Source organism: Nycticebus coucang, chromosome 3 (genome assembly GCF_027406575.1).
Source record: "Nycticebus coucang isolate mNycCou1 chromosome 3, mNycCou1.pri, whole genome shotgun sequence".
Taxonomy (NCBI): domain Eukaryota; kingdom Metazoa; phylum Chordata; class Mammalia; order Primates; family Lorisidae; genus Nycticebus; species Nycticebus coucang.
The window spans coordinates 154148689-154170425 of record NC_069782.1 but is presented as its reverse complement, the minus strand read 5'-3'; the positions used below and the strand labels follow the sequence as shown (position 1 = coordinate 154170425).

General features: G+C 40.2%; 2 protein-coding genes across 3 annotated transcripts in view; one reads left to right on the top strand and one right to left on the bottom strand.

Annotated features, from left to right (window-relative positions):
• The window catches only part of DHX32 (DEAH-box helicase 32 (putative)), a 71486-nt gene that overhangs the window by 6585 nt on the left and 43164 nt on the right, over positions 1-21737 (top strand). Inside the window, exon 2 of one of the 2 annotated variants that reach the window (XM_053584213.1) lies at positions 11640-12150. In XM_053584213.1, coding sequence (XP_053440188.1) covers positions 11872-12150 — 279 coding nt within the window. In that variant the 5' untranslated portion in view covers positions 11640-11871. Of the gene's footprint in view, positions 1-11639; positions 12151-21737 lie in introns of those variants that run through there. The other variant, XM_053584214.1, reaches the window with a different exon arrangement.
• On the bottom strand, positions 1260-3000 carry LOC128581415 (eukaryotic peptide chain release factor subunit 1-like). The gene is given in 2 exon segments (XM_053584215.1): positions 1260-2036; positions 2039-3000. Coding segments are annotated over 2 exon segments (1278 nt in total). The 5' UTR covers positions 2916-3000; the 3' UTR covers positions 1260-1635.

Here is a 21737-nt window from a genome sequence, read left to right as displayed (position 1 = left end):
CCAAGAGTTGGAGTTTGCTGTGAGCTGTGATGCCACAGCACTCTACTGAGGGCAACATAGTGAAACTCTGTCTAAAAAAAAAAGGACGAAAGTTCATTTTGTGTACGTCAGAAATAAAATAAGTATTTAACTCAGGTAGGCTGGCAGTAGCCTATTTGTTAGATTTGTTAGGTTTTATTGGATGTCATACATCTACTCAGATATGTAACTATTTATTAACAAATAAACCAAATTAGTACTTTAGCTTACTTTATTAACTACTTCTCCTCAGACTACATTAGTTTTTAGAATGTTATGCAATCAAAAACAATCAAAATAATAGTGAAAAGCACTGAACGGTCCTAGTCATTTTAATTTATAACAATACCTTTGTCTTACAAGTTTATTTTTGAGGAGTAACATATGGTTATTATACATAAGCATTGACTGAGTTTAGGGAGTCTTTCCATATATAAATCTAAAATTTTTATTTCCAAGGGCCAGGTGTGGTGTCTCACACCTGTAATCCTTGAACTCTGGGAGGCCCAGGTAGGTGGATTGCCTGAGCTCACAGGTTCGAGACCAGCTTGAGCCACAGCGAGATCTCATCTCTAAAAATAGCCAGGTGCTGTGGCAGGTGCCTATAGTCCCAGCTACTTGGGAGGCTGAGGCAAGAGAATTGCTTGAGTCCAAGAGTTGGAGGTTGCTATGAGCTAGGATGCGAGGACACTGTACCAGAGGCGACAAAGTGAGACTCTGTCTTAAAAAAAAATTTATTTTTACTTCATTAGAATGTAGCATTCTTAAAAAAATTAATTGGTGGCTCATGCCTATAATCCTTACACTCTGGGAGGTGAAGGCAGGTGGATTGCTTGAGCTCAGGAGTTCAAGACCAACTTGAGTAAGAGCAAAACCCTGTCTCTACTAAAAATAGAAAAAGTAGCTGAATATTATGGTGGGCCCCTGTAGTCCCAGCTACTCGGGAGGCTGAAGTAAGAGGATTGCTTGAGCCCAGGAGTTTGAAGTTCCCGTAGATGGCACAGCACTCTATCTAGGGTGACAGAGTGAGACTCTATCTTTAAAAACAAAACAATTAATTGCTTATTCAAGTTGTATTTGATATGAACAAATACTGGATTAAAAGTGAATCTTTTTTTTTTTTTCCAACATTTCACCACATATATTTCTTCTTATGCAGCGTGGTCAGTGCGAAATGCAGTAATTTAATTTTTTTCCAATCAAAATAAGAAACAAACCAGTATGATCTCACTTCTATCAACTTTTGGAAGTTTACAACAGTTAAAGTATTTTTGCTTCTATGTATGAAGGTTAAACAAATCATTTTTTTCATAAAATACAAGAGCAACCAATTTCACCATCGAGTAAAAGTAAAAACTGGAATTCTTTTTTTAAATTAGTCCAAAGTTGCATTTAGGAACTTAGTTGTAGGCTGCTGCGCTGACACCATGACAAACCAATGTGTAGGGTTGGGTCTGGTTTTGTTTCGGTTTTCTTTTCAATAGCCAATGCTCATGGATTAAGTTCTGGAAATGTTCCAATTGTAAGGCAGGGATCTGTTTGGATTCCACCACGGATATGCTCCTTGGGTTGGATGCTGGAGGGTGAGGCACGTTTTGCTGGACCCATGTCGACTACCTAGTCGTCATCAAGGTCAAAAAATTCATCGTCTCCTCCTTGGTATTCCATTCCCTGGAAATCTACTCGGTACCGCAAGATACCTCCAATTCCACCAAATCCTTTCACAAATTGGGATCCTTCTTGTGACTTATCTGTGACAATTTCCAATGTAGCTCCAAATTTTTTATAGTTGTTAGCAAACCATTCCAACAGGGGCATGCTCTCAATAAGCTCATGTTCCTGGCCTGTCTCTTTGTCTGTGAAATGAGATTTATCCTTTTCTTGTTCTGGAGTTTGATAGAGAATTTTCTCCTCTTCTGTGCCTTGGCAATGAAGGACATATCTCATCATATCCAGATTTTCATAGACTATTAGAATCTCTACAGCTCCCATTTCTAAAGCCTTTAGTGTATCTTCAACCCAAAGCAGTACTTGCCGGTGTCCTGGCTGATTTCATCAAAGTATCCTCCTATTAATTTCTTCTCTTGAATAAATTTCACGTTGGAGATGACTTCAGTGGATAACTCAATAGCTTGGTTGAATCCATTTTCACCACCATAGGATATATCAACTAATTTTAAAACTTTTGACTGCAACCTCTGATCAAACATATCAGATTGACTTAGTTCAGTTTTAAAGTCAGCTGATTCAGCTAAAACGAGACCAGCCACATTCACTTTGTCCCCAGAAATAAACAGCTGCACAGCAGTCTCCGCTACTTTCCGAACATAGTTATGTCGCTTTTCCATTCTTAAATGGGGAAAACGCAAGGTTGACTGACCTCCTCTACTGTGTTTCTTTGGGAGATCCACAGTGAATTTGTGTAAGACTTCTCTTGTGTTTCCTTGGAGAGTGCCGAAAAGTGCACCGCTACCATCTATTACAATGAATCCAAACTTGCTATCATCGGAAAGTAGTGCTGTAAGAGCCTCTGTATGGAATTTGTTGTCGCACAAATACAATGACGTGTTAATTGGTTTGAAAGGTTCAAAGTCAATGTTGACTTTCTTTTCTTTTCCTTCTTCTGTTACAATTGTTCCACAGTAAACAACCAGACCATTTGGAGGTACTTTGTTATAAAGTTTGAGTCTCTGTTGTGCAGATGTGATGGCTCCCAGGACTGAAAGGTGGTTAAGTCGTGACTTAATGTTAGATGCAGTTCCAAACTCATCTGTTAACATCTTTGCCACTCGTGAAATCTGGTCTTTGGGAGGAACGATCAATGATATCATGATGGTGCCATTGCCGCGGGCCGCCTCCAAGCTCTTAATGAGCTTTTTGATCTTCCAGATCTCCATGTTCCTGTCCGCAGCACTGGGGTCGTCCCCTACCTTCTCGCCTCCTCCTCCCTAAGGGCCCAGTCCTGGGCGGCAGCGGTGGCTTCTCCCCTGCGGCAGCTCTGATGTAGGACACAGACTCCCTCTCTCCAGGCAGCTGCATGTGTTGCAATCCGCTCACATGGGGCCTGGAGAATCTTTTTTGGGTGTTTTTTGAAAGTATACTAACTAGGTTTGTTTAACATCAAAACAGTCAGCTTGTTAGAAATCTAGAAATAAAGTTTTTAAAATAAATTTTTAATTTTTACCTTACTTTATTCCAGAAAGGCTTTAAATAAATACTGAAAACTAAGTAGGATGTATTTGGGGGGAATTTGAGTCTATTAAAACAAAGGCAGACAGAGAAGTATTCCAGGCCCAGTGCAGTGGCTCACAGCTGTAAACCTAGCACTCCAGGAGGCTGAGGCCTCCTTTAAGGTCAGGAGTTTGAGACCAGCTTGAGCAAGAGCAAGGCCTGTCTCTCCTGCAGATAGAAAAAATTAGCGAGGCGTGGTATGTGCCTGCAGTCCTAGCTATTCAGGGCGCTAAGGTAGGAGGATTACTTTAGCCTAGGAGCTGGAGGTTGCATTGAGCTACGGGACTCTACTGCACGCTGACTGGAGTGACAAGGGAGAGACTGTGTCTCTGAAAACATTAAAAAATAAATAAATAAAAGCAGCATTCTAAAAGTCCAGTAATGATTAAGTTCATTGTGTCTATTAAAATATACCATGCCTGAAAGATAAAGTTCACATATTAAATATTTGGCTGTAATTCCATGTTGGCAATTAGAACTATGCTTTTAAAATCTATTTATTTATTTTATTATATTTTGAGACAGGGTTTCTCTCTGTCACCCAGGCTAGAGTGCAATGGCACAATCATAACTCAGGGAAGCCTCCATCCTCCTGTCTCAGACTCTCAAGTAGCTAGGACTATGGGTGATATAAACATGCCCAGCTAATTTTTTAAGTATTTTATAGGGGTAGGGTCTGGCTCTGTTGCCCAGGCTGGTCTTGAACTCTTGGCCCCAAGCAATCCTCCTACCTCACCTACCCAAAGTGCTGGGATTACAGGTGTAAGCCACTATAACCAACCCACATTTTTCAAATCCATAAAAAAGATTTACAAATCTATACTATGGTTTTTCTGTTTTACGGTATTTCTTCTAGACCACCCTGCCTGACATCTCCCATAGTGTCAAGTGTTTCTTCGACCTGCAGTGGTGCGACGTGAGTCCATTTCCTTTAATGTAGTGGGAAGCAGGATAGTTCTGTGGTTAACACTGTACACTTAACTGGGGTTAAGCAGGATCAGGCTGCTAGACGTCAAAATGAGCTCTACCACAGATGAGCTTCTAGAAACTGGATAAATCAACTAGACCTCTGAAGGCTTAAATTTCCTCATTTGAAAAATGGAAATAATAAAGTAAACCCTCCTGGGGTCCTTAAGAGTTAAAATGAAATAATCCATATAAAGTACTTAAACACTTAACATAGCATCTGGCATGCAATAAGCCCTCTATAAATGCTAATTGATGGAATTACCATCCTTATCATGATTAGTCCAACTTTAGTGGTAGTGTGGAGCCAAGCTTCGCAAGGTGTGGTCTGCAGACTAATGCCAGTCCACACACATACTGTTTTGCAATCAGAAAAGGAACTGGTGCCAGAATGTAAATAGACTGTGTCACTGAACATACTGTTCAGCTGACTTTTTTAATACCAAGACTTCAATGAAGGAAGCGGTGAGTTTATTTACATTCTGGTGCAAAGTCCTTATCTTGCCATAATCCAGCACTTTGAATAGAATTGACAGAGAATATTAGACCAATGATCCCATTCTCCAAAAAACAATAGCCCTTTATCCTGAAGACAGTTATTAGTCACTTGTAAAGCTTCATTAACCTTCTGTTTTCTAAACATTATTATAATGGGTTATAAATATATTCTTTATTAGTTCAGCAAATACCTATTACATTACATAGTTATTACATATTACCTATTACATAGTTTGTGCGAAGCCATGTATCTTATTTTGTAGGGGTTGCAAAGATGGCTGAACAATTAATCTTGCCCTTAGGAAGTCTAGCATAAGCATAGAGCGAGAGGGAAGAAGTGAAAACCAGAATAGAAGTGCTGAGTCCATGCAGTGAGTGTTTGCAGTGGTATTATGGTGTGGTTCCAAAAATGCAGACAGATGTCTCCTATGCTAAACTGCTCCCAGAAAAGGTCAATTAATACCTCTTACTTTTTCAGCTTTACACTGGCATAATAAAGATCAGAATTCACTTTCTTAAGATAGCATTTGAGGGGGAGGATGGGTGGAGGGAAGGTAATTGGTGGGACCACACCTATGGTGCATCTTACAAGGGTACATGTGAAACTTACTAAATGTAGAATATAAGTGTCTTAACACAATAATTAAGAAAATGCCAGGAAGGCGATGTTAACCAGTTCGATGAAAATATTTAAGAATGCATATAAAACCAGTGCCTGGTGCCCTGTGATTGCATTAATGTACACAGCTATGATTTAATAAAAAAAGAAAGAAAAATATTTTTCTAATAAAAATCTCTGAAAGTTAAAAAAAAAGAGCATTTGAATCTCCTAGGAGATTAGGAAATCTGCAACACTAGGGAATATCTGTGTTTTTAGACATAAACAACAAAATTATAACTTTTTTTTACATATACATGTGTTTATTAGGTTTCCACCTTTTGCCTTCACAGAATTAAAAAGGCTTAAAATTTAATAACAATAACAATGTTTAAAATTATAACTTTTTAAGATTAGTGTTATAGAACTGTGATGTATTTGATCCTGCTTGCAAGCATATGAATAACAAATGATTTATTGCTCTACAGAATATGAAGACATCAGAGATTAGTAAATATTTGCAACATTTTGGTAAAAATCAGCACAAATTCTTCCACATAGTACCATGTTCAAATAGGTAATATTGAAATAAATTTGGGAGCCATATAAAAAGAATACATTTTTAAAAGGCCAGATGTTGGAAGCATTATTGTAGTGTGTTTGTTTAAAGGCAAGATGTTTGTGTATAATAGTATAAATATATATAAATTATATGGGGTTTAGAAACCCAGTGAAGTGGATTATGGAACAGAATTAGTTTAGCAGACTTATTGGAAAATAATTTTAAATGTTCAAGTCCAAAAGTGTTTTTTTATATTTTAATATTGCTTAGAATGTTTTTGATTGATGGTTTCTCTTACCTCCCTACTTGGTGCACCTGCTCACGACCACACCCACTGTGCCATTTGCCTCAAACTGTCCCCAGCTCTCCTAGAACCTGATGGCATTAATGACTTCAGGAAAATTAAAGATGGGAATAGTAAAGATTATAGATAGTATTAAAGAAAAGAAAGTAACATCAAATTTAAGAAGAGAATTGTAAGGAAAAGCAGAATGAGTAAAAAGCGAAAACTTTGATTAAGAAATGGCCAGGGGGCGAGCATGGTGGCTCACGCCTATAATCCTACCAATCTGGGAGGCTGAAGTGGGCAGATTGCTTGAGCTCAGGAGCTCTGGACCAGCATGAGCAAGAGTAAGACCCCCATCTCAACTAAAAAATAGAAAAATTAGTTAGGCATGGCGGCACATGGCTGTAGTCTCAGCTTCTCAGGAGGCTGAGGTGAAAGGATTGTTTGAGCACAAGAGTGTGAGGTTGCTGGGAACTATGATAACACCACAGCACTCTATCCCGGGTGATAGAGTGAAAAGAAAAAAGAAATGGCTAGGTATGTTAGATCACGGCACTTAAAACACAACACAACCTTTTAACCATATGGCGTTATTAGGTCTTTTGTGATCTGGCCCCTGTCTTATCTTTGAACTTACCTGTGTGAGTCTTTCTCTCCTCTTAGATACCAGCCACACTGTGCTGCTGTTAGGTACCTTCTACAAGAAGGAATCTTTACATGTTTATAGACAACAAATTTCTTTTTCCACACCCACCCTCAGCTTGGTCTATGCTGTAAGCTTTGTGAGGACAGGAACCAGACCTTCTGGTTGAAGCTGCGTCATTAACATGTTTGCAGTGCAGATACACATGGGTACTTAAGTGTTGGTTGCTTAAATAAATGAAAAACCCCAAAATGTAGGTACTGAGAAAACTTGAGGATATTAAAAAAAACTATTACATTATGAATGATATCTGTGGTAAAAGTGCATTTGATAAAGACCTTCATGAAGCAAGGGCATTAGCCATCCAGATATCTGAGGGGGGCACATATCAGACATACAGAAAGGCAAGTGCCAGGTCCTGGGGCAGGCGCACCCCAGGGTGTCCAGGGACAGCGAGGGAAACATGGCTGGAGAAGAATGAGCAAGGCAGGAGCTGGGAGAAAGGAGGCCAGAGAGGCAATGGGTCCAGGTCACAGAGGGATTGTTGATTCTATTAAAGATTCTTGTGTTTCATGGAGGGAGAGGAGATGAGAAGCCACTGGGGGTTTTGAGCAGAAGAGTCAGGAGCTGGCTGACCTTATCAGGAGCTCTCTGACTGCCGGGTTAAGAATGACTGACAGAGGCTAGGGTGGAAAAAAGACTTATTAGGAGGCTGTTACAATAATCCAGGTGACAGGGAATGTGGCTCAGACCACATGTGCACAGCAGATGCTATCGGGTCCCTAACATTTTTTGAAGGTAGAACTAATGTGCTGGGATGTATTTGTTTTCCATTGTTCCTGTAACCAATTACCATAAATTTAGTGCTAATTATTGTCTTATATTTCTGTGGGTTAGGAGTTCATCATCATGGGTTTCACTGAGCTAAAGTCAAGGTGGACCATGTTCCTTTCTGGAGGGTTAGGGGAGGATCTGTTTCCTTGGCTATGGGCTCTTCCTCCATCTTCAAAGCGAGTGATGTCGCTTCTGTCTCAATATTCTTCCACAGTCGTGTTTTCATCTAACTATAGGTGGGAAAGGTCCTCTGATTTTAGAGGACCATGTGATTAGGTTGGGCTCACCAGCGTTTAATCACATCTGCAGGGCTCCTTTTGCCATGCAGAGTGTTACATATTCACAAACTCCAGAGATTCGATCGTGGACATCTTTGGAGGCCATAATTCTACCTACCATAGCAATTGAAGGACCAGATGTGGGATTTAAGATAAAGAATAATCAAGGACAATTTCAAATATTTTGGTCTGACAAATGAAAGGAAGGAATTAACTCAGATGGGTAAGACTAGGTTTATGTGTTGGGGGTGGATAGTGGGAGATCAGTGTTGGACATGTAAAGTTTGAAATGTCTATTCAGTAAGTAGCTGAATACATGAAACTAGACTTTAGGAGAGCAGATGCCAAGGACATAGAAATCTGTACATCCATCTATCAGTGGTACTAAAGCCATAGACTAGAGAGGACCCCCAGGCCCTCTTTTAGAGAGAAAAGGAAAAAGATCCAGGGACTTAGGGTTGGGAAACCCCCAGATCCCTACAAAGTGCTAAAATTGTACATTTGCGAATGTAGTAAGCATGAAGTGTATACTTAAATTGAACTGAACACAGAGGAAAATGCAGAAGAGGAGCATCAAACTATGAAACACAGAAAGTCACTCGGATAGTCTTGCTGCACGCAATCTCATATCAACTCTGTCCATTTCTATGAACTATATTTCTAGAAGTACTGGACAGAGCCAAATACATGTAAATGACAAAGACAACTTCATTTCACATCAACTCGTGATTTTTTTCTTAGGGTTATCTGTTGATTAGCTGTGTGTTATTTGCATGGATGCCCATTTAAGAGTTGTAATAGATTCATTTCAATGTCCAGTTCTTCACAAATTATTACAATCTACAGTATACCTGTAGGATAGCTTTGAAAAGGAGAAAATTTCAATTCTTCCAGTTTAAATTTCTTGTAGTGGAATATAGTTTATACTGACAATAGAACAATTATTAAATTTTATTTTGAGGGACATACAACCTATTATATTATTTGTTTTTTCTTCTTTAAGTTGGTACTATTAAATTTGCCAGAGGCACCAAGACATGGATCTCTTGCATGTATTTAATTGCCTCTAAAAAAAAAAAAGTTAAGCTGGCTCACCCTAGTTGCAGGATGAGTGGAGGTGTGCAAATATCGCTGGAGTCAGTTGGGTCTCAGCCACTCCACTTTCTAAAACTGAAATCCAAGCCATCTGTTAGCAAAACATCCCATCTTATTAATAAACGCTCAAGTCTATGAACTTCAGAGCTTTGTCCCTTGGCTTCAATGGATTTACTGTAGAGTCTTTTGTGGACTCAACCTTTACAAATGTTTTTGTCAAATAAGCCTGTGTGGCCTCCAGAGTTCCAGGTAGGCGAGCTCACAGGTACGCACGATGACCACAGTGTGAGGACTGAGTCCCTGAGGAAGCAGGGCTCTGGAACACCAGTCTGTACACTTCAGGGAAATCGGAGGACATCATTCTGTTATGGTAACTGATGTAACAGTGACCCTGAGTCATGAAGAGAAAGTTAAATGGTGAACATTAAGTTACATTTAATGTGACAGTTAAATTAAGAAAGCAGAAGTTTGTTATCTTTTGCCAGGAGACAGACCACCCTGGAAGTACTAGCTTCCAGAGTAACCACTCCTTATCTCTGGTGATTGTTTGAGTAGAGTGGCCTCCTGCGGGCACTGCTTCCCTGGCACTGGCAGTCACCAGGGCTCTATGGGGCAAGAGGGTCTCCACAGCTCATTCCCATGGGGTTTGCGTGGCTGGAGGCTTGTGCTGCTGTCCACTGAAAGTTGAGCTTTGGTTTCTTCCCAATAGCCAGGGCCTGGGAGCCTCGCAGAGTGACAGCTGGTTCCAAGGGCAGTGTCCCAGGCCGTGGCCCACCTTATAAGTGATTCAGCATCACTCTCTTCCGTTCTTTTGGTCACAGTGAGTTACAGGCCAGCTCAGCATCAAAGGGAGAGAAAGTAGATCCCACCTCTTCATTGGAGCAGTGGCAAAGAATCTGTGGCCATTCAATTTCACCATAACAGAGAAGTGGGTAATGTATTTGTATACATTATACAATGTGTGCTGACCGGGCAGGGTAAGTCTTAGTTTTCTAGAAAGAGGACTATTCAGAAAACTTGAGTATTCCCTGAAGGTTCAAGGTGGTCCATATTTTATATGTAAAATTTTACCATAATTGCAAAATTCTTACACTCTTAATTTACCCATTATAAATTAAGAGAGATATTTATATTTGGTAAAGTAATAGCTGTGTTTTGTTTTTGTTTTTAAAGGTAAACCGGTTAAGAAATAGCACCTAAGGCAATCAATCTCATTTACATGTAAGATGAGAACCCTTAGAAGAGACTCTAATCAGAACAAAAGAAAAATTGAATATAAAATGAAGTGCTAACTTCCCTGCTTCTTGGGCCCTCGCTCAGAGTTGTCCTGTGATCCGCTCCCATGTTCCCGGAGCTCTTCTCTGGGTCTGGTCTCACCTGTGGGGCAGTGAAGAGCTCTAAAGTAAATCCATACCACAGCATTTGTGGATTGTGCCGTTATAATTCTATTTTAATTTCAAGACAATAGCTTTCAGAATGAATGTTTGAAAACTACCTGCAAAGAGCTAAAAAGTCCTTTTCTCTCTCTGGTTATTAGTTTCTCCCTCTTTTAGCTTATTTGTGTGTGACTTTTTAAAATTTCTATCCTGCTCTTGCTCTCACCCTTGAAAGACCCTTTCTGTGTATGTCTAGTGCCTGGTTTGTGAGTCCAGCCTTTAGAGGGCTGAGTGTGTGACTGTCCCTGGGCTTTAGCTTGGCTGTGTCCTTACCACGTACCAATGAGGAATGGGCCTTGGAGCCACTAAGTCTGACAAGCTAAAGCAACAGTTAAGGTAAATCAGATGCCGTAAGAGGCGTAACAAATTACTCTTGATTAATGTGAAAAATACCTTATTTCCAGCAATACAGATTAGATTTTTTTCTTTTTTTAAATCACTAGTGATTGCAAGAGAAAACACTCCTTACCTGCCCGTGGGAACTATGTTACTGACAGAAGCCTTCTTTCTTAGGTGATTTCTCTTCATTTAAAAATTCTCTTTTACTGGCTCTTAGATCAGATAAGTTGAGCTTAAGACCCAGGAATCTCAAGAAATATCCTTGAGATTTCTAATTTAATTAAAGGACCTTTATTAATAAGGGTAGCCATAACCACAGATGGAAAGAAAGAATACATTCATTCCCTTCTCTTGGCTTTCCCAACTGGCGTAAGCAAACAAAGAATGAGAAGTTTAAAAATGTTTCTTTTAACTAAAGGATTTCTTAACCACAATAATGGATGTTCTTGTAGCCAGGGTTAGAGGAACACTCTCCGGCCCTTCACGGTTTTTCCTTCTGTAGAATCCGGGGACCAGTGACCACATGATCAGTCAGCCTGGGGTCCCGGCGGCGTCCCTCCTGCCTCCCGCTGCTCCATCTTCACTTTGGTCAGGATACGGGAGCCTGTGATAGAGGTCAGGCCAAGGGCACAAGCCCACTGCAGAACTGTTTTCAGAACTGGGCAGGAAAGAAAATCACAGCCAACGAAACTTGAAAATCTAGCCTAAATTATTCCTGTTCTTTTAAACAGGCGGCAGAAATGACAGTAATCAGTTAACAGAAAAATTATTGCTTCTCTTTTGAATGCCTATACTTTTTCTTTATAAATTCCTGTATGTTTGCCTAATTTGCCCCTTTTTTGGTTTGGCTTTTAGCACAATTTATTGGGAATCATTTACAACCCTGAGGAGTACTAGAGTGAGCCGGAGTAACCGCAGCAAAGAAGAGGCTCCAGTCGGAGGAAGTTAGCCTGCTGAAACCGGGACGGAAGGCTCAGCCCCGGGACATCGAGTGTCGTGACAGGCTTGTAAACCCTGATCATGAAGGCTTATTGACCGAGAAACTTGACTGTGGAATGTCAACCGCTTAACCTCACTTCTGGACAATATGGAAGAAGAACTGGAATTTTCAAACGCTTCCTCTGAAAAACGGTATTTTCCTGAGTCCCTTGATTCCAGTGATGGGGATGGGGAAGGGGTTTTGGCCTGTGAGGATTTGGAACTTAACCCTTTTGATGGATTGCCATATTCGTCACGTTATTATAAACTTCTAAAAGAAAGAGAAGATCTTCCTATATGGAAAGAAAAATACTCCTTTATGGAGAATCTACTTCAAAATCAAATTGTGATCATTTCAGGAGATGCTAAATGTGGCAAGAGCTCTCAGGTAAGTAACCACTACCAAAAATGTTATTCTTTTATTATTACTTAAATAATTACATACAACAGCATAATATTCTGTTTTAATAACAATAATACCTAAAACAGCAAAAGAGAGCATTAACAATTCTGGTACGATAATTAAATCATCAACATAATTTTATTAATGTTAGCTGAATAAGTTAATAATACTCGTGGAAATTTTTACTACTGAATTATCTCTGTATATAGTATGAAAATGATTCCTGTTATTTCATCGTGCGTGTCGTATTTTGAAAGCTATGGTAGATGTTATCCGCACATCATAGATATGGGGATTAGCTGCTGTGTCTACATACCCGGTGGTCCGACAATCAAGATGCACAGATGTGTTTGGTGGTAAAGGTGGCTAAGCTGCCAAAATTCAGAAGCACAAGGAAATTCTTGTTTTCCTGACTCTAAGAGATAACTGAATGACCAAATATGATCCAGGCCTGGAGCCACACGCTGAGCTGAAGATGGGGAAAGAATTAGTGTTATTAAATGATAAACTTAGGCATATGAAAATGTTAAGGATTATTTCAGCAATGAATGATTCATGAATCGGACGGCACTCAGAACCAGTAGGAGGAGGTTAGTGAACTGTGCTGTGACTGCTTGAGCTTAGGCTGAATGGGAAAGTGAGACAAAAATTTTTTTGAGTGAAAAAAAATTAGAGTGAAAAGTGCCTGGTTAAGGAATGATTGGTGGCTTCTGACTGGTAAAGCTTAGTTTCTTTTTTCTGGAGACAGAGTCTCATTTTGTCACCCTTGGTAGAGTGCCGTGGCATCATAGCTCATAGCAACCTCCAACTCTTGGGCTCAAGTGATTCTCTTGCCTCAGCCTCCCAAGTAGCTGAGGGACTATAGGCACCCACCACAACGCCCGGCTATTTTTAGAGATGGGTCTCGGTCTGGCTCACCCTGGTCTCGAACCTGTGAGCTCAGGCAATCCATCTGTCTCAGTCTCCCAAGTGCTAGGATTAGAGGCGTGAGCCACTATGCCCTGCCAGGTAAAGCTTAGTCTCATCTCACTGTTTAAATTGGGCTTTGTTTGCTTATATAGGAACTTACAGTACCGGAGCTCCCTCAGTCTAATGGCCTCCCAATTAAATTTTTGTCTTTTGTTTTTCTTCTTTATATGCCAATGGATGCAAATGATTTTTTTTTTTAATAAGGTAATGTAAAAGAGAAAAAAATACATTTTTTATCATCCTTCTAGTTCTTACCTGGGGTCCCCTATAATAAAAGATATGTTAACAGGAGAAAACCAGGCAAGTTCATTACCATGTATACCTCATGTGTACATGGAAGAAAAACCAGAGAAATGAGTAAAGCTCTAAGGCAGATTTCAAAGAAACGTCAGGCTTAAATACCATCTTCCTCCGAAGGTAAAGTTTGTTTTGCAGATTTAAGTCATGCCTTCTGAACTTCACCATCACTTTCTCCCTGGTGCAATGTGGGAGATACATCCTTACAAATGGAAATGTCCTGTGTAAGTGTGAATTTCTCCTATAAAGGGGCAGCTTTTCAGAGCTACTTGTGTATCTGCATTTTCTCAAAATAATATGTCAAAGAGGCATATTTTAGGGTGGCATATTCTGGCCTCCTAGAGTTGTATTTTAGGGTGGTGTATCCAGAGCCCCAACATTAGTTAATGAACACTTACTGTTCAGTTTCTTGTTGTATTTTAACTTTAAATATTTATTCAGGTGAGATTTAAATTATAGATCTTAATTAAAATATAGATATTAAATATACTCTTAAATTTTAAAACAGTAAGGCAAGTAAGTATTTTATTATTAAATTAAACGATAGATTCTTGTGATATAAAAATTAGAATAGGCTTGACGCCTATAGCTCAGAGGCTAGGGCACTGGCCACATACACCTGAGTTGGTGGGTTCAAACTTGGCCTGGACCTGCCAAACAACAATGACAACTACAACAACAACAACAAAAAATAGCCGGGCATTGTGGCGGACACCTGTAGTCCCAGCTACTTGGGAAGCTGAGGCAAGAGAATCGCTTAAGCCCAAGAGTTGGAGGTTGCTGTGAGCTGTGACTCCACAGCACTCTACTGAGGGCGACATAGTGAGACTCTTGTCTCAAAAAAAAATAATAAAAATAAAAATTAGAATAGACCATAGATATAATCTGATAGGATCTATTAATTTTTCAGATGAGAAAACTATGGCCAAGAGGGATTTGATAATTTGTCTGTCTCATGGCACAGAGCTTTCTGAATTGGTATTAAAAAATATATTCCACCATACCTTGTTGCTTCCAAGTCTTTTATTACCATTGGTGCTTGCGTGTTTTCAGTGTAATTTGAAGAGAGTGTTGCTGTACAATAGGTGTTTTTTATCTAATTTATAGCTGCAAGTATCAAACCCTATAGTATCAAGGGTTTATTATGATTTGTTATTTGTTATGATGAATTATTGTTAAAACAATTTTATTTCATCACAAGCTAATCATGAAAACTGAATCAGTATACTTTTCCTACTTTCTGTGGACAAATAGCAAGTTAAAAATTACATTTTTATTTTATAATAATTTCAGATTTACAAAATGGTTGCAAAAGTAGTCCAAAGATTGTTCACAATTGTTCACTCACATTCCTAAATGTAATATTTCACTAGGTTTGCTTTGTCATTCCCTCCCTGCCCCGCCCTCCATACATACAGACACATACACACACATTTTCATTCTGAACCTTTGAGGAGTCAGCTGTGCACATGATGCCCTTGGCCTCCAAAAACTTCAGAGAGGATTCTAAAAACATTGCATAGGCACAAAATAATTATCAAAATCTGGAATATAATGTTGATATCTCATTATCTAATTTCTAGATATTCATATTTAATCAATTTCCCACTAAGGGCCTTTATAATAATAGAAGTTTTTTTTCTAGTCCAGAATCCAATCCAAAATTACATTGCATTTTATTGTTATTATTTTAACATCCTTTAATCTGAAACATCTCCTCAGTCTCTCCCTGTCCTCCAGGACCTTGACATTTTTGAAGAGTACAAGTTGGTCATTCTGTTGCACATCCCTCAGTTTGCTTATGTCTAGTGTTTCCTTAAGATTAGACCCAGGCTCTGTACCTGTGGCAGGAAGACCAAAGAGGCGTTGTATCCTGCTCAGCATGTTGTGCCAGGAGGTACAAGGTGTTGGTTTCCCCATGCTGGTGATGTTGAATTCAATCACTTAGTAAGATGGTGTCTGCCTGGTTCCTTACTGTAAAGCTAATATTTTCTTCCTATCCTGTTTTATTTATATATTTCTCATTATACATTCAGTCACTAGTGTCAGACAAAGGTAATTCTTACCTTTCAATTATTACATTGCTGATGACTAAAGATGATTTTCTGATTCTGATATACCTTCTACATTTATTATTTAGAATTCTTGTGTAAGGCTGAGCTTTCTCTTTTTCATTATTTATTCCTTTATTTATGTTAATGTGGATCCATAAATTCTTGTTCTATGGGTTACAATTCATTATTAAGATCATTATTTTGTTGCTTGAATTGTCCCTGATGTGGCTATTGAGCACATCCTCAGGATGACTTCTGTGCCCTTTCAACGTGTCCCCATTGAGCACATCCTCAGGATGACTTCCGTGCCCTTTTGACGTGTCCCCACTGAGCACATCCTCAGGATGACTTCTGTGCCCTTTCGACGTGTCCCCATTGAGCGCATCCTCAGGATGACTTCCGTGCCCTTTTGACGTGTCCCCACTGAGCACATCCTCAGGATGACGTCCGTGCCCTTTCGACGTGTCCCCACTGAGCACATCCTCAGGATGACGTCCGTGCCCTTTTGACGTGTCCTCGCTGAGCACATCCTCAGGATGACGTCCGTGCCCTTTCGACGTGTCCCCACTGAGCACATCCTCAGGATGACTTCCGTGTCCTTTCAACGTGTCCCCATTATTTTTGAGCGCTTCTTTGCTCTCTGGCACAGGCTCATCATCCCTCATGTTCCTGTGCAGTCAAAGAAAAAGACTCTTTTTTTTTTCTGAAGGAGCCGTGTTTCCTTTTAGTGGTGAATTGTATTTAGAAACCGATGTCTGGACACTGGATGTACCTGTTACCATGGATTTATCATTGCTTCCAGACAAAGCAAGGAATAATTACTCTGTCTGTTAGCCATCTGTCTATCTCTTGAGTTCTTCCTATCTCTATTTTGCTTTTCTTTCTCTTTTACTCTCTGTGTATTTCTCCATTTCTCTCTGTGTATTTCTTTCTCTTGATGTATTTTTATTTGTTTATCTCTTATATTTTTCTGTGTCTTTCGATATCTTAAAAACTACTGGAATGCCTCTGATTCCAGTTCAGCACTGCAGGGCTCATTTTAGCCTTCCTAATTTCATAATTGTAGCTTCCTTCTCTATGAGGAACATTATTATTATCTCATTTTTCATATCTTATTCATTCAATCTTAGGATACTTACAATGAAGTTTCAGAATTCCTAATGCTTACTACAGTTTAAAAAAAATTACTTTAATATGTAACTCCTTGAGTTTTCTTTCAGAATTTGTGATCTTTAAGAGCAAGAATTGTTATGTAATATGTTATGCTAATAACTAGTGATGGTTTTTTAACTTCTCAGGCATTTCTATAAATCATGCTTATTTTCTATTAATGGGAAGGTAGTATGTATCTTCAGGGTGAAGGAAAATGGGTCTATTCTAAAATAATTTAAATAGTCGGAGCATTGATTGCTTTCTCAATTCTGGAAACTACTTGGTTATTATTTTAAAGCATTTTCAAGACTATTTTATTATTGTTTCTCAGAGTTTTTAAATTCTGAAGGAAAAGTTTGTCTTCAGAGCCAAGCCTTACAAAGGTCCTAAGATTTCCATCTCTATTTGGTGCAGGTTTTATGAGGGCTATTTTGTGACTGCCATACACAAACAGAGGACAGTTTTCCATATTTTTATCAAGTTTTTTTCTATATGCTTTTGGGGACAGGTTATGAAAGAGTTTGAAAGGAAGCGAAACATTTCTACAAGTATTTTGCTTGTTTCTCCTTCTCTAGCTTGTGTCTTGAAAATTCCCACGAATGGATGGGTCAGTGAAGCGGAGACAGCATGAGATAACTGAGGTTCAACTTAAATTAAGAATCTCAATGGCACACAACATCTCTACCTTATGGACGGAGTAAATTTGCCTTCATTTTTTGCTGACAGATTTTATTTGCATTCACTCAAAGCCAAGATACATGTGAATTGTGTTTCACAGAACAGTAGTGGCCTTGTGTCCCACAGAGATCTTTCTTCCTCCTTAATTTATTCTTATTTAACCATATTATCCATTGGAAGAGGTGAAACCGTCTCTAACAGTGGAGGGAAGGTTCTACACTAGCATAGCTCACGTGGTTGTCTGCCTGCCACGGGGCCAGCAGCGAGGCCAGACGTGGTGTTGCTGCTGCTGCTCCCGCTCCCCTGGTGCAGATCTGGACCTGCCTGCAGACCCCTAAGCAGACCCCTGTAGCCAACCCTGAGGACCCCACACCCCCGCAGCCCCAGAATCCAGACGCCCGGCCTCTGTGAGTGCTGCCCGGAGTCAGCAAGGCTTTGCTTTCTGAATTAGTACAATTTGTAGGACTCCAGTTACTGGCTGAAGTCAATAAAGCCTGATGTAGATTAGATTTTGTTACCCAGAGGACTCCTCTTACCTGGTCTCATAGCAGCAGATTGGCCAGAGTCTTGGTGATTTTCTTTCAAGCACTAGGTAAGAGGCCAGGGAAGCTCATTCTCACTGTCCTCCCGACACTGATTGCTTACCTTGCTGCCCGGGGTCAGGCTGAGGGCCTCGCGCTCAGGCTTTACCCCCTGGTACATCATGAAGGAGAAACACCTGCCTTTAGAAAACGGAGTGGGAAGTATGAAAACAGTAACGGGCGAATTCAGAGTGAATAGATTTGAAGTATGGAGTTCTAGCTGGGGATAATTTTTATACCAACTGTTTAAATTGGAGGATTATCCGTTACCTAAACTCCCAGATAAATCATTTTGTAAGTAGGTTTTTTTTCATGTGTTAAAGGAGCAGTTTCTCTTTTTTTAACCATATTGCACAACTTTGCTAAGTACTCCATGCCATTTAAGTCATGAAGTGGCCCAGAATTCAGCACTTTTCTTGAAAAAGCTAAAGCCAGATGATTCTTTGCTACCATCCTCTGTGCCAGTGTGGCAGCCAGCCCCTCCTGAGTTTCTGTGTACTGGGGGAATGTCTTCTGGAGAGAAACTACAGGGAGATAACCACAGAAACAAAACCTCCAACAGGCACATAATACATTGGTGGAAAGAAAAAGATACTATTGGGACAGTGAAAAAGCTGTCAAGTACTTGCCCAGAAGAGAAGCAGACCCAGAGCAAGAAGTGTGCGCAGCAGATGCCACACTTCCCGTGAGAGCAGAGCAGGCCGGAGGTCCTGGCAGGGCTGCAATCATCGTGTCCCTTGAAATTATGAAATGTTCCAATTACCAACATTTGCTAAATCATAACTTTTTTTCAGCCAATATGGGAAGTTTGCTAAGGAATCAAACTTCAGAATAAGCCTTAGCTTGCCTAGTATAATTTATAGGACATGAAAAGTAGAGAAACTCTGGTAAATGGGACTGATCGCCTCCTGTTTCTCTCTTTTCTGATCAGAGATAACCTTTTCAGTTTGCATTTGCACCACTGGTGTTACTCCTGAGTAACCGTTACTGACAGGAGAGGGCTTGGCAGGTAGGCAGAGCCACAGCGAGTGGGCGCCGGGGAAGGAGTTGTGACTCTGCCCAGCTATTGACCACATGAGCAACACCCCCACGTTAAGCATCTGCGGATGTGTTTAGTTTTCCCCTGGTTATTTTAATTGATATTTAAAAGGGCTGTTCCCATTTGTGAATTAACTTCTTTGCCTCATAAGTGAAATAACTTTGCCTCATAGGGCAAAAATGACAAATGATGACAATTGGATTGGTGTATGTGATGTTTGTAACGTCGTGAACATGCTGCAGTAAACTCATCTTGCATAATTTGAATGAGTAGACAGAAATAAATGAAATGCAGTCAGAAAAACCAAATCAGAAGCTTGGGAACATGGCCTGTAATCATTGGAATCATGTAGAATTCTAGAGTGTGAATTCTTGCCTAAATTATACTAGGCAAGCTAAGAAAACAGCTATCCAGACCTTAGAATGATAGCCAACTTGAGCATGTCCAAATCTTTAGGAAAACAAGAAATCATGTGCAACGGAGCTTACTATGATCATAGTTATGTTCCCGACACTGCCGTTAGGCTAGAGAGAGTAGTGAAAAACGTTGACTTCCTGAGAATTTCATGGCTCCCACAGCTCCCCGCATATAAAGATGCTCAGAGCAACTGTAGCAAGATGGAAATCACAACAGCTAAGAGATTGGAAGCAGGGATTGGCTGTGGCCACACTGTTTACCAGCAGCACCACCTTGGACAGATCACCCCTCTAGACTGTTTCCTCATGTATGACATGGAATGCTGCCCTTCATGCCTTCCAGCTCAGAGACTCTGAGACCGCCAGGCTTGCCTCAAGCTCTGCCCTCTCTCCTAGGGTCCCGGCCTGTTTTCCAGTTGATCTCAGGGCAGCTACCCCAGGATGTCCTGTCCAGATGACCTGCCTTAACACTGACCAGCCTTCTGACTCTCCCTAGGGAATCTTCCTTCCCTCCTTACTCCTCCTAACTCCCCACTCCCTCCAAAAGAACTTTATGCCACTATTCAGCTTCATTTCTTCATTTCATTTTACTTTCCAATTTCCTGTTCTTGTTAGTCATGTAATCACCTTGGTATTTTAAGTCAGATATCATGGGACATTTGTTTTCTTGATATGTATAATTAGACTGTTCCTGGATACGGCGTATTATTCCTTTGTAATACTCATCCCTTAGTTTTATTACCTCTCTCCCATGCTTCCCCTTGAGCCCTTCTTTTCTTTTTTTTTGAGGCTGAGTCTCACTTTGTCACACTTGGTAGAGTGCCCTGGTGTCACAGGTCACAGCAATCTCAAACTCTTGGGCTTAAGCAATTCTCTTGTCTCAGCATCCCAAGTAGCTGGGACTACAGGCGCCCGCCACAACACCTGGCTATTTTTAGAGACGAGGTCTTGCTCTTGTTCAGGCTGGTCTTGAACCTGTGAGCTCAGGTCATTCACCTACCTCAGCCTCCCAAGTGCTGGGATTACAGGCATGAGCCACCACACCCAGCTGGCTCTGTCTCTTCTTTTCAAATACTATGATGTCCTTATCCATCTATTCACCCAAATTATTAATTATCCCCACTGTGTGTTAGGTTCTTTGTTACGTAATGGAGACAAACATGAACCACATATGTGTAGCTAAAGGATCTGTCCCTGTGGTGGGGAGACAGAGTCAGACAAGGGGTTTCGATACTGCTCTTCACATGAATGTTTGAGGCCTTGGCCAGGAACCCTAGACAAAGTAAGGATTTAAATGTGAAGAATGTCAGGATTTTAAAAATTATTTGCTAAGCAATAAGGCAGACAAAATTCTATATAAATTCATTGTTAGATGGTCCAGTGATTCTGAAACAGCTCAAGATACACTATATAGAATCATAGAATTAAAAAATATTTCTGGAAAGTATAAAAAATTCATTTGTTCATTCAACAAAAAGCAACTTACTGAGTACTGAGATAATTTGGTGACCAAAACAGATAGATAGGTCTCTGTTTTCTCCCAGCTTATGATCTTAAGTAGGGGGCCTGGTGGGGAAGGATGGACTAGAAACAGGCCACCACTTGAGACATTTGATACCTGCCACAGTTAGCGAATGCACCGGGTCTGTGCTCAGGGGCGAGGAAGCCTTGCAGAGACAAGACAATGCTCAAGGGCAAGTGAATTTTGCAGAGAACTGACATCTAATGCTCAGGGGCAGGTAAGTCTTATAGAGAACAGACAAGGGAGCTCAGACTTGAAGGGAAATTCTCATCCGTTCAACCCATTCATTTTAAAGGTAAGAAAACTAAAGCTGGGTGGAAGTGCGATTTACATGGAGCAAAGCAGCAGCAAGCCAGGCCTGTGACTCCGACCCAGGTCCCTTAGGCTCCTCGTTATTTCCTACTTCTTGCCTTGATTCCAGATCTCCTGAGTGTAGTTGGTTGTTGTTGTTTTTTTTTTGTTTTTTTTTTAAGTGCAAAACAGTTTATTAAGAAAGAGAAAGACCCATTTACAGAGTAAGAAAGTTTACAAACAGGATACGTTCACCATGAATGGGCCTCCACTGCCAGGGCAAGTCCACCATGAGGCCTGAGTGCTGCTGCTTAAGTTTCTCTGCTTGACCAAAGTAGGGGTTGAATAAATAATCACTAATTCTTTTCAAAAGTCTGTTGACAAGGCTGACACCTATCTTAAAATGGAGGAAGTGCATTTGCACTTTTAATTGTTGGGTGTTTTCAGTCAACAGCAAGAGTTACTTGTAATTTTTGGTGAGTCATGTTTATTTTTCAATTTAGAGTAAGGATTAAAATCTAAGAATTCTATAACGAATCTAGTAAATAGACTTCAAGAAAATTGTTACAACTT